Source organism: Saccoglossus kowalevskii, chromosome 18 (assembly GCF_978046115.1).
Source record: "Saccoglossus kowalevskii chromosome 18, keSacKowa6.1, whole genome shotgun sequence".
Lineage (NCBI taxonomy): Eukaryota > Metazoa > Hemichordata > Enteropneusta > Harrimaniidae > Saccoglossus > Saccoglossus kowalevskii.
The window spans coordinates 9,287,630-9,304,330 of NC_140658.1; the positions used below are offsets into that span (position 1 = coordinate 9,287,630).

The window sequence follows — 16,701 nt, forward strand, 5'->3', positions numbered from 1 at the left end:
ACTGTGGAATACTTTATTTTCGCTGGAATTAATTTTCGCTGAAAAGGCTTTTTGGGCGTTTTGCTTTGAATTTATTTTCACTGATTTTTCATGAGTTTAATGTGGAATATAGGAAAAAAAGTATATTCGCTGGATTTTATTTTCACGAAATCATCCCTTCAGCGAAAATAGCGAAAATAAATTCCAAGCGAAAATAAAGTATTCTACAGTATCTTACTCATTCCATCAAACATGTTATTTATAGTTTTAGAAACATAGTATTTGCTCTGTATCACCATAAATGCCCCTTGTACTGATTTCTATACACCTTTAATGGACTTAAATTTATTCAATCAATACACTAAGATTTTGTCATTAAGTTTGCTGTTGTAAGATCAGAACAATTTACTGGTATTACTTATTTTGTTTCAAATTATTGTTATTATTGTACAGTTCCAAAATATTTATGCATCAAAATAATGTAAGTATGTCGGTACTAGAGACAAAGGTCTGCAGGTAATTAACAATATTTTAGTTATTCTGATCTTACAACATCCAGAGCAATCTTATCGACATAATCTCACTGGTTTTCACTGTAAATTTGTACAAGCCAGTCTCCTTACCAATTTTGATTTTAACTTGACGTGTGTTTGTGTGTTACTTACCTACTCCATATCCTTTCCTCCCACTCTCCTGCTTGTGTAACTCATCAGCACGTCTTTCCGCTCACACCTACGCCGCCGTGTGAAATCCGCACAAAGCACCACCAGCGCTTACTCAGATTCTAGTCATGCTTCCAGTTCCGTTAGGGGATCACGACCGGGTAGTGCCAAGAGCAGCATTTCCAGTCTTTCCAGCGAGTTCCTGGGAAGTGCTCAGATGGAGAGTCTACTGCAGGGACTACACAATGAGAATAAAGCTGGTGGATTCTTCATGACATTTTTAGAGAGAACGGAAAATACAGTAAGTATGGGTCAGAGGTCAAATTTGTGACCTTAAAGGGTGGCAGTCGTCGTGCTGCACATGTGCGACATTAGTGTTGATAAACATTGATTTTCCCACAATCCAATGCGCTCTTCTAATGCAAATCACAAGTATGAGGTTTGACCTGGGCGCGACTTGCACTAATTACCGCCGGTGACTCCTTCGATACCTTCCAATCACCTAAGAAATACCTAATTAATAAAGCCTGGTAACGTCTCAGTTTGTACTTGTTGATCTGCGCTATAGTCAAAGTCGCCATCTTTGTTTATACGAGACCCATATATCTTGCACATGCGTGGTGCGACGACTACCGCCCTTTAAAGTTCATACATCCTGGCTGCTGAATTCATTTGAATGTTCATAATCTTGAAACAAAATTTGTTCTTAATTAGAAATGTGGAATTGTCTCAATGTGAGCTTTATTTGATATATTAGTAGTGTGTGCGGTTACATAAATTATAAAGCTGTTTCTATGATTAAAATATTTTAATGATTTTTTGTACAAAAATGTGATGCACTTCTGATAGAGCAATTTCTATTATAACAATGCAATGTTTTTTCTTTCTTTCATGTATGCTATTTTTAACACAAATAGCTAGATATAAAAAACAAAAACTATAATTGTCTTTAAAAAATCCTGAACTATTTCTATTATGAAACTGAAATATATTAAATTGCATAACATTTTGTTAAAGCGCTACAGTCATCACACGGCTTGTATTTGAATTTCATGTGAACAAAAAATATATTTTACACATCTTTTTTTTTTTACAGACATGGATTAATTGTCTCCAATGTTGGCATGAGTTACAAAGCTACCATGAAAAGTTCTACGCTGAAATTTTCAACTCGTATGAACTAGACAAAAAAGCACAGGTAGGCTATACTGCCCTCTAGGGGTGCCATCATATAACTTTTGTTTTTATCATAGCTCCTTATTTATGTACCGATAATGTTTATTATACAAGTCCAATATGAGAGGTGTTTTTGTTCAGGGTATTTCTCTTAACACTTGACTAGGGAGGATGAGGTGAATATAGTTTCTGATGCAGAATATTCAATCACTACATCTGTCGTATTCTGGGTACGTGAACACACTAAATTGAGGGGCAAAATCCATTGGGTAAAATTTAATCATCAACAGATACAACTTTGGGGGAACTTTTGGTTTAGGTCTGCATGCGCTTTGGCCCACCTTTGTAGATCATTACACATTAAATTGCCATAATATTATTATGATAGAAAGATAGTCACACAGATCTGTCAAGTAGTCCCATACATAGTGTCAACAATTCAGTGTCTGGACATTTAAATTGATATTAATAATATATATTTTGTTTTTAAATTATGTCTATACTTGTAGGCTGTTCATTCTAAGTACATTGTTGAAGGCTGCAAGTACAGCATCGGTGTCGACTCAGATACACGCAAACAGATTTACAGAGAGATAGACCCGCCATTTGAGGAACTATTTGATTCCGCGGAAGAACACATCCTGCAGTTACTGGTTATGCCATGGACATTGATGGCTGGCAGTGATAAGGCACTCTATCAGAAGGTATTGTTATCTACTAATGCAGTCTTTTATTAATTTCCGAATAATGATGAAATTTAAAATTTTGGCTAATTATCTATTTGTCAATAAATTACACCTTTATGTCACTTAGTCCACACTTGGGTGCATCTTAAATTTGGTTTATTTACAGAATCTAATAAAGGAAAATAAATGAATTAAATCAATACCAAAAATTAATTCTTCGAGTGACATAATTTTTCTCACCCAATTTGTATGCAATATTTTTTATTTTTATTAATTTTGAATTAAATTATGCAAGTTTATTTTCTAATTGATGGCATAAGGTGATGCCACTAAAGTAGTTTTATGCATAGATGTAGTAAGTAATTAACTTTGCTGGAATTTACTTGCATTTATTCTACAGATTGAATTAGTTGAAGAAAAGCGCCACCTAGAGACCAGTAAGTCCAAGCATTTGAAGTCGTTACAGCGAAGGGGACTCTTTAAGGAAGTGAGTGTAAATTACTGAATGAATGATTAATTAAAATGTTTCCCTCTAGTGGTGATGTTTGCTGCTGTTTTTGTTTTTTGGCAAATGATATTCTGCCTCTGGTAGCCATTTTGTGTGTCTGCTGTTGCCATTGTTTTTAGGCAAACGTTAAACTGCCCCTAGTGGTGATTTCATTTTTTGTTGCTGCCTTTGTTTTTGAGAAAATGTTGTACTGCCCCCAAATGGTCATTTTATGTTTTGGTTTGTATTTGTTTTTATGAGAAAGAAAGTGAAAGATATTTTGTGACAATTTCCTTCTTTGACAGCGTGTCGCAACTCCTGAATTTATCGATGAAGACACAAAACGTGAAGCATACTTCCTATCTTTAGAGGACAGAGTTCCAGAAGAATTCAAAGACTTTTCTTTCAATACATTGATTCACAACAGATTGGAATTGGAGCAGTTTAGACTATTTTTAAGTGAGTCTAATTTTGATATTATTATTTTACACCGAATAAAAAGTAGCTCATTAGGTTTTAGTAGTCATTAGTAATTATTAGTTTTCATTAATCAATTGTTCTGTCTAATAATAACTAATATTGATCAGTAGTTACTGGTAATCACTAGAAATTTCTCGTAATTACTAGTTGTGTATAGTAAACACTAGTATATTGAAATCATCAGAAGTGATCAGCATCCACTAGTTTTGTCAAGGTATTGCTGGTAGAGCCTAGTAATCATTAGTAGTTACCAGTACTCACTAGTTGTAACTGGTAATCATTGGTAGTAATTAATGGCATACTTAAATAAGATTTTGAAATAATAATGATTGCCAAAATTGAAACTCTGAAATAAACCAAATCTGCAATTAAAATGTAATATGGCAACCATGAGTTTTGTGATAAATGTTTTCTATTAAAATGTGCACCCTAGATGATAACTATGCCAGTATGGACCTGATGTGCTGGTTGGATATTGAGGCATTCCGTAGGATTCCACATTCAGACAACGAGAGACGAGATGAAAAAGCCAAAGAAATTAAACAGAAATATTTGAATAAGAAATACTTTTTTGGTCCAAACAGTCCGGCTGGTAAGGAGGGACAAAATAAGGTGAGACAATAAATAATATTTTGTGAATTATAAGTCATATCTAATGGTCACCTGTATAGAGGGCCTTGGTCATCCATAACTGACCTGTCTCGATGGCTCGGAGGGTGAAGGTGGAACAAAAATGATATTTTGTCAGCTGTTAGTCAAACTCGTGTGAACATCATCCAAAACTCAATATAATTGTTGAAATATTTAAAAGTAAAAATAGCAGTAGAAAAGTGGTATATATGTAGAATATGTGTATGGTGCAATGCTTCTTGTATCAAGAAGGCTGCAGATTTGATTCCTAAATTCTGCCCAGAGACAAGTTGTACTTGGGAGAATCTGATCAGATAAGGTGAAAAAGAAAGTCAGTTAGTTATGAATTCATGTAAGTACTTAAAGAGCGGTGGTCGTTGCGCCACGTCCTGTTCGATATGGGACTCATAGCAATGTATACAACGCATGTAAAATACATTGTTTATTTACATGAAATTCAAACACGCTCTGCACGACATTGTGACGACAACCACCGCGCTTTAATAATATGAATACAGTCTGTCTGAAAAAATTTTTTTTATATGAGAGTAATATTATTTGTAGGTAATGCAAGCCGGTGGTGGATGGGGTAAAATATTACAAGACAGACCACCGACACCGGTACTGCTCGAAGTACAGAAATATGTACGAGAGAGACTTGAAAGACGATGGCTGCCGATGTTTATCTGTACGTCAGACTTCCAGGAAAGACAACACCCGCAAGTTAAGATGGATGAAGTTGTTGATGATGTCATGATGAATAAACGCAAAAAGACTCAACAAGTTTGGAAGGTAAGATAAGTTGTATACTGACATAGAGGGCGCTGTCATCCAAAGGAGCCGCTGTCCAACCAAGCAAGTTGTTAGTGAGAAAATATCAATTATTTCAGAATCTTGGAGGGTTAAATCAAAATTTGAAAGGTGTCTCAAGTTCAAATTTCACACGTATATCAGATATTATATAGGACATATGCACGTGCATTTGTTTCATGGTCTAGCTACTTTATGGTGGCCAAATAGCAGTCTTTTTAACAAAATGAATCAAAATCACAATTTTCAGCATTCTGCAACCACTTCAAGTCAAATATCTAGTGCCTATATAACAAACAGGGATTACATTATTGACAATGATTTGTTTTAAACAGTTTTTCCTTCAGACTCTCAAATTCAAATCCACTTTTAAGTAGAAAATAATTTCTTTTACTTTCCACTATTTTTTCAGAATTTGCTGAAATTTAGTGTAAGTGGGTGTGTGTGTCATTCAACTGCACTGTCCCGAAAAATAACATTATTATTATTTACTTCTGTGCTTTTTCAATTCATCTGTTTTCTTCCATCAAGCTTCTTATGATTAGGACAAATATCATTGTCAAATTCTCATATTAAATTTTAGTATTCTGTTATAATTATTATTTTAGCATACAAATGAAATATTTGTTCATAATATCATATGGTTTGCGGTTTATGCAAAACCACTCAAGCAAAGTTTTCAGTTTTTTTTGTTCAATATTTTTTTACATTTTTGTTGCTTTATTTCAATTTTATTTTAATGCACTATGCCACACCAGGCTGTTTGCCACAAAGTTGTATTGCTTATACGACAAAAGAAACGACAATCATTGTTTATTAAGGTACTTGTGATCTTTAGAACACTCCCTGTGTGTCTTGTATTACATCAATGCACTTCTCATTGGCTGCTGCAGTTATTTGTTTTGCAGGCATTTATTAAATATATATTTTCAAAAATAAATTAATTTCATTTAACTTGACAACCTAAACTCAGTGAGCGAAGTAACTTCACTGAATTAAAGCCCACTTATCTTTCTCTCTTTGAACACAAGAATATAAAGCCCTTTATCTTTATGAACATAAAATCATTTAAAATTCACTGAATTGAATACCTTTATTTTTTTGTTTTACTTCTGTTAAGAACAAAATATTTTGAATTCATCCAATTAAAAACCTTTATCTTTACCTCCGAAAAAAAATAATATTTTGAATTAACTGAATTAAAACCCCTTTTTCTTCACAAACTCAAATATACCTTCAATTCACTCAATTGAAAGATTTCATATTTTTTTCCTTAAATCAGATTGTTTTATTAATACATAATTCTGTGGTTGTTTGACTGACTGGCGATTGGTCAAAGTAAACAAATGCAAAACAAACAACTCATTTAAAGTGGCCTAATTTCATAACTACATTATCATCTCATTTTCAGATCATGACATCATCTTATCATGCATGAGGGTTGTTCATTTCAAATCCTTATCGTATTTTTTTTTTTTGAAGTGAAATTATTCACAAAAACATTTTCCGTTAACTCCAGTGTATATCTAGTTCTTGTCATAATCACTACTCACATGGTTCTTTGGACATGGATTATTGTGAAATTTTAGGGAAGTTCAAAAAATTTGTTAAAATTACTTTTTCAACAGAGAATTGGATGATACAGACTGCACTCCAAAATTGCTGTTAAAAATTAATTTGAGAAATTATAGGTTTCACACCCCAATTACAATTTGTATCACCAATAAACACCTCGTTTTGGGAGAAAAACAACTTTTTTGCAATAGATGGCATGATTTTTAAACAGTTCAATTTAAATACCAAAATAACCAAGTTAAATACTGAAGAAAATGTTGTCATTTTGGTTAAAATTTTGGCCTCAATTTTAGGACTCAATGCATTTGGGCTCTAATGTGTAAAATAGCCCTGCGTTGTTAGTTTTACCTGCATCAAATCAGCAATATATTATAAATGAAATCTTACACATACATTGGCAAAGTTAATTATCACTCATTATTATTCAGAGAGGAGTAGAAATCTAATCCATTCATTATTCACCATTAAGTTTCACCGTCATAGTATTGTACTAGTCAGATATATTGACTTCAACCAATTAAAAAAAAAATCAAAATTAAAACAGAAATAAAAAAAATGCATTAAAAATATTCTAAACAACATCATGCTGAAAATATAAATCTTGCTTAAAACTAAATTAGAAACAACAAATTTTCAGTCCATTTGTTTCTAATGGTCAATCAACATCCATAATAATAACTTGGTATTTCTAAGTGCATCGACTCTCACAGATAAATTAAAACCTTTGCATTCTCTTCCTGAATTCCCTCTATACCTTGATGTGGGATGTGAATGACAGGTCACCGGGGTAACGCAGTGATTAGAAAATAAAACTGCACAACTTATAATTATGCATGTTTCCAATATGGCTGCTGTGATAGCCCCCTCTGGTGTTCAGTTATTGCTAACACTAAGTTATATTTTCTTTCTTCTGTATAGATGTTGGAAAGTCGATGGGTGTCGTCATCCCGAGATATCATAGCATTCCGCAAAGTCTTGATGAATCCAGTGTCCTGCATGCATTTCAGGAAGTTTGTGTCCGTGAGGGGCGAGAATTTAGAGAACGACGTTCTCTTCTGGTTAGAAGTGCAAAGATACAAGGTGAGATAATCGAACACAAAATAAACGACTATTTAGAGAATTGTATGTCAAAATGAATCATCATTGATTTCCACAACACTTTTACAAAGACGAAACAAAGACGAAAATATGCACACTTACAATATAATTTACATACAGCGTTATTTATGATATACAATTATTAGAGTCTGTGAGAACACTGTCAAAGTCAAGCAATTCATCGTTATCTTGAATGTTTGTATGCAAACTTTCGATGAAAAGCTATTTCTGCCATGATGTGCATGGTGATACGCAATGCGATCGAACAAGTTCCATGTGCATGTCGATTGAACACATTTCAACCATGAATGCAGTGGACATTTGGGGGATCTCTGCAGAAATGAGCTAGATTATTGGTGTATTCAAGAACGAAAAATGAACGTAAACAGCAAAGACACTAGCAGCAAACTAGTGCACAGAATCACTCATTTGCATTATAATTTCTGGAAATGTTCATTGGTCTTATGATTTTGTGAGCATATCCAAATTCGTGTGACTTTTTCAATTCATGTGAGAACTTCATTGCACACCGGTACCATCACATACCAGTACCGCATCACATACTGGTATTGTATCACGTACCAGTGCCACATCACATACCAGTACCGCATCACATACCAGTATCACATCACATCACATACCAGTACTGCATCACATACCAGTACTGCATCACATACTGGTATTGCATCACATACCAGTACCACATCACATACCAGTACCACATCACATACTAGTACCACAGCACATACCAGTATTGCATCACATACCAGTATCGCATCACATACCAGTACCGCATCACATACTGGTATTGCATCACATACCAGTACCACATCACATACCAGTACCGCATCACATACCAGTACCACAGCACATACCAGTATTGCATCACATACCAGTACCGCATCACATACCAGTACCGCATCACATACCAGTACCGCATCACATACTGGTATTGTATCACGTACCAGTACCACATCACATACCAGTACCGCATCACATACCAGTATCACATCACATACCAGTACTGCATCACATACCAGTACCGCATAACATACTGGTATTGCATCACATACCAGTACCACATCACATACCAGTACCACATCACATACTAGTACCACAGCACATACCTGTACCACATCACATACCGGTAATGCATCACATACCTGTACCACATCACATACTAGTACCACATCACATACCGGTAACACATCACATACCTGTACCACATCACATACCGGTACCACATCACATACCTGTACTGCATCACATACCAGTACCACATCACATACCAGCACCAAATCACATACTGGTATTGCATCACATACCGGTACCGCATCACATACTGGTAACTCATCACATACTGGTACCACATCACAAACTAGTACCGCATCACATACCGATACCGCATCACATACCAGTACTGCATTACATACCAGTACTGCATTACATACCACTACTGCATCACATACCAGTACCGCATCACATACAAGTACGACATCACACTTTTATAGAATAGTGAATAGTATTTGTTTTATTGATAGGATCTTTACCATGCGCATACAGAGGATGGCATTATACATCAGAAGATCCAAGCCGTCATTCATTGCTTCCTTGATTCACAAATCCCACCTCCTTTGCAAATTGACATCCCGCAAGAACAAGCCGAAAAGATTCTGGACAAGAGGCCCAAAGAAATGGGACCCTATGTGTTCAGAGAAGCTCAGGTAATGGCCGTATAAATATGTTTAAATGCAAATACCCAGAATTTATTTATTAACATTGTCTTCTATGGAATTGTAACACACAAAAGAATACCATGGGACATTTATTGCTACATGATTTTACATAATAAATTAATGAACATTGCCATGTGATTTATGAAAAACTTTCTCAAAATTATGAGTAGGCTTCTACCTTAATTTCGTAAAATGTTTTCAATATTTAATTGATCATCATGTTTGATTGAAAGCCAGGGATGAAATTGCTCCTTTTGTCAGGCAGATTTGATAAATCACTGACTCCCTGAATAATGATCTAGATTAGACACTTTATTTTAGTGTTCAAGTTTAAGATAAAATTCAAAGATGTACCAGTAGTTTCTTGTGTTTTTTACCACCAATATATCACCTTTGCCTGCCAAGGTTTATTTATTCAGCCATTATACCTTGGCAGAAGATCCACTATAAACCTGTATTCCCTCTCAAAAAAATCAAACACAAGTGGCGCATGCTCTGGTACGTTTCCATGGTAAATAGAAAGCGAAGATAAGTGTTGTGATGCATTTTATGGGAAATGGTATGTGCAGGATGTATTGCATGTCAGTTAAACTATGACATCATATACGAAGGCAAAATTGATTGGTTCAAATTTGAAGTTAATGCAAGTTGTTGTTACAAGAGCGCTTATTGATCCAGCTCTTTGGCATGTCCAATCAAATCAGTCAATACAGCTTTTCCTATGAATGCACAGGTTCATAGGAACAGCCATGGCTGGTCGGCTTTGAAACCATGCAAATCGAACACTGCAAAAGGATGTTTTGTTTGTCCTATAGAGGGCGCTATATCAAGAAAAATCATAAAAGATAATTATAAAATTACTATTTTTTGTGATTTGGAAAAACACAAAATATTTTACTTCCAGCTTGATTGTTCAGTTTTTAATATTAATAAATTAATAATTTTCACTAAAATCTACAATTAGTAACAGTATTCAGTACACTACACTACACTACAATTAACATATGTCAATTTCTGCTATAAGTGTGTCCCTTTTCTAGATGTGAATTCATTTAAAATATGAAAAACATGAAATTAATTCCATTTTGTTTCTAGTTGACTGTTTTCAGGGTGTTATTTGCACATTGGGCAGACTTCTGTAACTATAGAAACACAATGGATGAATCCAAGATGGTAGAAGAGTTGGAAAAGAAGAGAAGACGACACAGAGCCAGGGAGAGGGCAAGACAGCGGGCATTGGAAGAAAGAGAAGCTAAGGTCAGAGGTTATCCAATGTATTCATAGTTTAGGTCGAGGTCATCTTATGTATTTGTAGTTTGGGTCAGAGATCATCACATGCATTCATAGTTTAGGTCAGAAGTCATCTTATGTATTTGAGTTTTTTGGCCAAAAGTCATCTTATGTATTTGTAGTTTGGGTAAGAGGTCAATTTATGTATTCATAGTTTGGGTCAGTGGTCATCTTATGTATTTTTTTAGTTTGGGTCAGAGTTCATCCTATGTATTAGAAGTTTGGGTCAGAGGTCATCACATGCATTCATAATTTAGGTCAGAGGTCATCTTATGTATTCGTTTTTTGGGCCAGAAGTCATCTCATGTATTTGTAGTTTTTGTTCGAGGTCAATTTATGTATTCATAGTTTGGGTCAGTGGTCATCTTATGTATTTTTAGTTTGGGTCAGAGTTCATCCTATATATTCGAAGTTTGGGTCAGAGGTCATCACATGCATTCATAGTTTAGGTCAGAGGTCATCTTATGTATTCGTTTTTTGGCCAGAAGTCATCTTATGTATTTGTAGTTTGGGTTAGAGGTCAATTTATGTATTCATAGTTTGAGTCAGTGGTCATCTTATGTATTTTTAGTTTGGGTCAGAGTTCATCCTATGTATTCGAAGTTTGGGTCAGAGGTCATCACATGCATTCATAGTTTAGGTCAGAGGTCATCTTATGTATTCGTTTTTTTTTTGGCCAGAAGTCATCTTATGTATTTGTAGTTTGGGTTAGAGGTCAATTTATGTATTCATAGTTTGGGTCAGTGGTCATCTTATGTATTTTTAGTTTGGGTCAGAGTTCACCCTATGTATTCGAAGTTTGGGTCAGAGGTCATCACATGCATTCATAGTTTAGGTCAGAGGTCATCTTATGTATTCTGGGTTTTTTGGCCAGAGGTCATCACATGTATTAATAGTTTAGGTCAGAGGTCATCTTTGTATTCATTGTTTGGGTCAGAGGTCATCTTATGTACTCGTAGTTTGGGTCAGAGGTCATTGTATGCTTATAATACACAAGGTCATCTTTTATAATAATAATTTAGGTCAGAATTTAGTCATCTTAAATATTCACAATTCAGGTGAGAGGTCATCTTACATGTTAACAATTCAGGTCAGACATCGTCTTACATGTTCATCAGCATCATATTTTGCATTTTAGGAAGAAGTTAGGCGGGCTCGAAGAGAGAAGGGATTGGCAGAGGAAGATGATGATGATTCTGAAATGCGTAGTCAGGCCGGAAGCACTGTGATACCTGCAAGCCCATTGGCTGATTTCCTGCAAGAAGAGGAAGAAGAGCAGCACATACAATGGAGATATTCTAACTACATAAAAGCCTTGGAGAAAGAAGAAGCTATTATGAATGCAGATGAGAAAGCATCTTCTATCTTGTCTAGCAGTGAATTAGGTATGATAGAATGTACTAGAATAGAATATAATGTACTAGAATAGAATGTACTAGAATAGAATGTACTAGAATATAATGTACTAGAATAGAATAGAATAGAATAGACTAGACTAGACTAGACTAGACTAGACTAGACTAGAATAGAATAGAATAGAATAGAATAGAATAGAATAGAATAGAATAGAATAGAATAGAATAGAATAGAATAGAATAGAATAGAATAGAATAGAGTAGAGTAGACTAGACTAGACTAGACTAGACTGGACTGGAATGGTACGCTATGGTATGGTACGCTATGGTATGGAATGGGATGGGATGGAAAGGGATGGGATGGGATGGGATGGGATGGGATGGAATAGAATCAAATAGAGATTAGAATATATGGAGTTTGTTATTCATTTCAATAACCTCTCCGTCACAGGTTCCATGACAACAAAAAGTGCAACAGAAGATGCTAAAGATGAGAGCAAATCTGATGAAACTGTGGAAGTGCATGGTGATAAGAAAAAGAGACTTTCAATAAGTCAGGACATGGATGGTAAGAGAACACACTACATACTGTGCATAAGCAGATATTGTGCTTCACTGTTTTACTGAGCATTCAGCATACATTTGTATTGACTGACAATCAGGGATGTTTATTTGCCTAACAAATCAGTCAAATAGATGGGTTTTGTGGGCGACTCAAAATATGCAAGACCGGTAGTTTGATTGAGGCTATTCAAATATACATTAATAAAGAGTTCTGTGTATATTGTATTATTCTGAACCATAATTTAATATACATGATTTGAAACCCTAACTATAGACGAACAAGTTCGCACAAACTTGTTTACATAATTATCACGTGGCAACAAAAATGATGAACCTTGTAAAAATTACTAAACCTGCGATTTTGAGATCAAACTGCAAATTTTTCAGGCACAAAAGTGTCCTGGTGCATCATCACTGTGCAAGAATAAAAGAAAATGTTTTTAATATTTTTAAAACAGTACATATATATTTCAAAGATGAACTTTTATACTGCATACATATCAGTATGCAGTGCTCTGATAGTTTCCTAGGATTTTTTATACAGATAGGCCACAGTTTGCATTTCAACAGTACTATATGGCTACTGAAGAGAAGTCTAATTTGGAAAATTACAGATTGAAAGTTCCAGTGCTTTGGTTTTACTTGTAATAAAGTGATGATGAACATATTCTCTGTGTTGAAGTCAACGTTAAGTTGTGGGAATTACAGCAGGTGTAGCTTTAACTAGTTAGCAAAGAAACACGTAGCAATATGATTTACCCGGTACTTACATTTACTTCTGTGTGTTTTTTTTTCAGTCAAAGGTGTCAGGAAAATCAACAAAGGAGGAAAAGAAAATGACAAAAGCAAACAAACAAACAACATGGATGGCAACACAACTGATGTGCAGAGTGACACTCACAGAGGAAAGAAGAAGGTTTCCATGGCAATAGATGGCAAAGATGAAAGGCCAGGAAGTGGTGGTGAAAAAGTGAAAAAAGTAAAAATGACACTGAATGGAAAGAGTCCCAGACAGACAGTGCCAGCCTTAAAAATAAAGAAGTAATACAATTTCCAACCCATGTTTAATGTATCACCTGCTGAAAGCCTCCTCGTATAGCTGTAATTAATGAAACAGCTTCAGTATGTGATGTATTAATATCCTTAATATCCAAATTTTTAAATTCATAAAAAATATCCATTTGGTTTGACCCTAATGTTGTTCTGAGATTGTCTGATGCAGCTCTAGGGATAACTTACATTTTATGTTTCTGAGGAAGAAAAACAAATTAAATAATTTTTAAATCTTAATCTAAAGTTTATTTTTAGATTTCAGATTTTGAAAAAGAAATTAGGACTAAGAATACAGAATCTTGTTTTGTGATAATAATTACTGAGAAACTCTTTTTTTAAATGATGAAAATGTTTTATTTATTTTCCCACACATGAGACATGAGAGATGGATTTATACAAAAGGGACATAACATTATTTGTGAGGGGAAGGGAACCAGACTGGAAATCAGGTGGGATCACAGGACAAAAGCAATAACAATTGGCCCCAAAATTCAAATCCAGCCCCCAACCCCCTGAATTTATGTTTGCCCTTACAATTTGTCACCCTATGCCTCCAGTGTTCAATCCTTTCAGATTTCATAATATATGCATATTCTAGATTTTAAAATGAATTATTATCAGGGAAAATGCATGGTTATTGTATATTAACAACTGGGAGGACTATGTAAAATGATAATCTAGTTAGTTTCCAGTAATCCAGATTTGGATCAGGTCTATTTATCCAGGTTTAGGTAGTTTACACTGGTTTAGTCTAGTTTGGACTGGTTTGTGTCAGTTTATACTGGTTTGTCTAATTTAGAATGGCTTGGGTGGTTAGTTTTAACTGGTTTCATCTGGTCAAGACTACATGTACTTATATACAAGCTAATGTGATGTAATTAATATATTATGTTGCAATGATTTATTTACTAGAACACTCTTCCATTTCATCGCAGTGCCTTGAGGTTCCCACCTAATGTACAGTAATATTAAATTGCAATAGTTAGATACCAAATTAAAATATAAATATAATACTGGTCTATTTGGTATCGGTGAATATATACGCAAGATGTTTGCACTCTCAGCTTTAATTTATGCACCATGAAAACTGAAATTTACATCGCATTTATAGAGAGAAAACAAAGAAAGTAATTTATTTTTCATATGTTTTCTTTTTTAAATATAACCACATTTAATAGGATGCAATTTTTTTTTTTTAAGTTATCGTTTTCAAAATGAGAAATACACCGCAAGATTCTGCAATACTGAGGATTGGAAACTGTTTTGTGTTCTCTGGTTGCTATAATGTGTCAACTTTGAAAATATGAAATGTACATACCGGTATACACTCTGATGTAGCAGTACAAAAGATGAAACTGTGATATCTGAAAATTGGTATCCATAGGTAGATTACAAGACATCTTTGAGAGATTCAAGAATAATTGGTTTAAGAAATCAAATCTATAACCGAATTTACCTTTGCACAGATTACTACTCATGTCATTCGAACACCATTCTGACCAATATCATGGCATCAGCTCATTTCAAAACAGCATTCCAACCAATAGCATGCCATCAGCTCATTTCAAAACAGCTTTCTGACCAATAGCACGCCATCAGCTCATTTCAAAACAGCTTTCTGACCAATAGCACGCCATCAGCTCATTTCAAAACAGCTTTCTGACCAATAGCACGCCATCAGCTCATTTCAAAACAGCTTTCTGACCAATAGCACGCCATCAGCTCATTTCAAAACAGCTTTCTGACCAATAGCACGCCATCAGCTCATTTCAAAACAGCTTTCTGACCAATAGCACGCCATCAGCTCATTTCAAAACAGCTTTCTGACCAATAGCACGCCATCAGCTCATTTCAAAACAGCTTTCTGACCAATAGCACGCCATCAGCTCATTTCAAAACAGCTTTCTGACCAATAGCACGCCATCAGCTCATTTCAAAACAGCTTTCTGACCAATAGCACGCCATCAGCTCATTTCAAAACAGCATTCTGATCAATAGCATGGCATCAGCTCATTTCAAAACAACATTCTGATCAATAGCATGGCATCAGCTCATTTCAAAACAGCATTCCAACCAATAGCATGCCATCAGCTCATTTCAAAACAGCTTTCTGACCAATAGCACGCCATCAGCTCATTTCAAAACAGCTTTCTGACCAATAGCACGCCATCAGCTCATTTCAAAACAGCTTTCTGACCAATAGCACGCCATCAGCTCATTTCAAAACAGCTTTCTGACCAATAGCACGCCATCAGTTCATTTCAAAACAGCTTTCTGACCAATAGCACGCCATTAGCTCATTTCAAAACAAGCTACATTTGGCTGTTGCTCCAATATGCACACCTTTGGTCAAGCATACTATGGAAAAGTGCTGATAATTTTTTATATCATTTGGAAAGTCAATAACATAGAGAAAAATATATTTATAACAGAAAAGGGAAAACCTCTGATTATTGGAAGGTGAATTAATGCACATTGAATGCTTAGCAACCAGAGAACTAGTTCATTGTGAAATGCACTTCATATGAACTGCTTGTGAACTATAATCAAATTGATCAATAATTAATATCAGTATTTTATTATAATTTAAAAACAGTGAAATGTATCTTGTATTTTCATGCATAATTTGCGGGATTACTCTCATAAGACCACAATAACCAGCATTCGTCATAGATCTAATAACTTTAATGAATAAAACTTAAAGCGTGGTCGTCGTCGTGAAACACATGTTCGAATTACATGTAAATAAACAATGTATTTCACACGCGTTATATACGTCGCTATGAGTTCCATATTGAACAGGACGCAGCACGGCGACTGCCGTCCTTTAATAACTAATATGATTTAATTTTTAGTTAATTTAGTTAATAATCTTCTATTTTCATTGAGAATTGACATTGACTTTTTTGTTTGTGAACAAAATGTCTGTCATGCCTGAAAAAAATAATTTTATGAAAAAATCCTATGCAGAATAATTTGTTGTTGTTTATCTTACTGAATTAATTAGGGTGGAGCTATTTTTATATTTTGTACAGAAATGATTTATCTTTAGTTTTATCCAATGATGTACATTGAATTTGCATAATATATTATAGTTATATGAAGTAAAACAAGGTCTCA

The 16,701-nt window shown here is 34.7% G+C and overlaps 1 protein-coding gene across 2 annotated transcripts in view; it reads left to right on the forward strand.

Annotated features, from left to right (window-relative positions):
• LOC100373988 (regulator of G protein signaling 22-like) overlaps positions 1–16,694 on the forward strand; it is a 52,243-nt gene extending 35,549 nt beyond the window's left edge. For both annotated transcript variants that reach the window (XM_085493129.1, XM_085493130.1), the window contains exons 10-22: positions 693–942; positions 1,738–1,839; positions 2,327–2,521; positions 2,904–2,990; positions 3,296–3,449; positions 3,904–4,082; positions 4,665–4,892; positions 7,404–7,565; positions 9,125–9,307; positions 10,415–10,576; positions 11,748–11,994; positions 12,416–12,532; positions 13,326–16,694. In XM_085493129.1, coding sequence (XP_085349255.1) covers positions 693–942; positions 1,738–1,839; positions 2,327–2,521; positions 2,904–2,990; positions 3,296–3,449; positions 3,904–4,082; positions 4,665–4,892; positions 7,404–7,565; positions 9,125–9,307; positions 10,415–10,576; positions 11,748–11,994; positions 12,416–12,532; positions 13,326–13,573 — 2,314 coding nt within the window. In that variant the 3' untranslated portion in view covers positions 13,574–16,694. The remainder of the gene's footprint in view (positions 1–692; positions 943–1,737; positions 1,840–2,326; positions 2,522–2,903; positions 2,991–3,295; positions 3,450–3,903; positions 4,083–4,664; positions 4,893–7,403; positions 7,566–9,124; positions 9,308–10,414; positions 10,577–11,747; positions 11,995–12,415; positions 12,533–13,325) is intronic.
• The last annotated feature ends 7 nt before the right edge of the window (positions 16,695–16,701 follow it).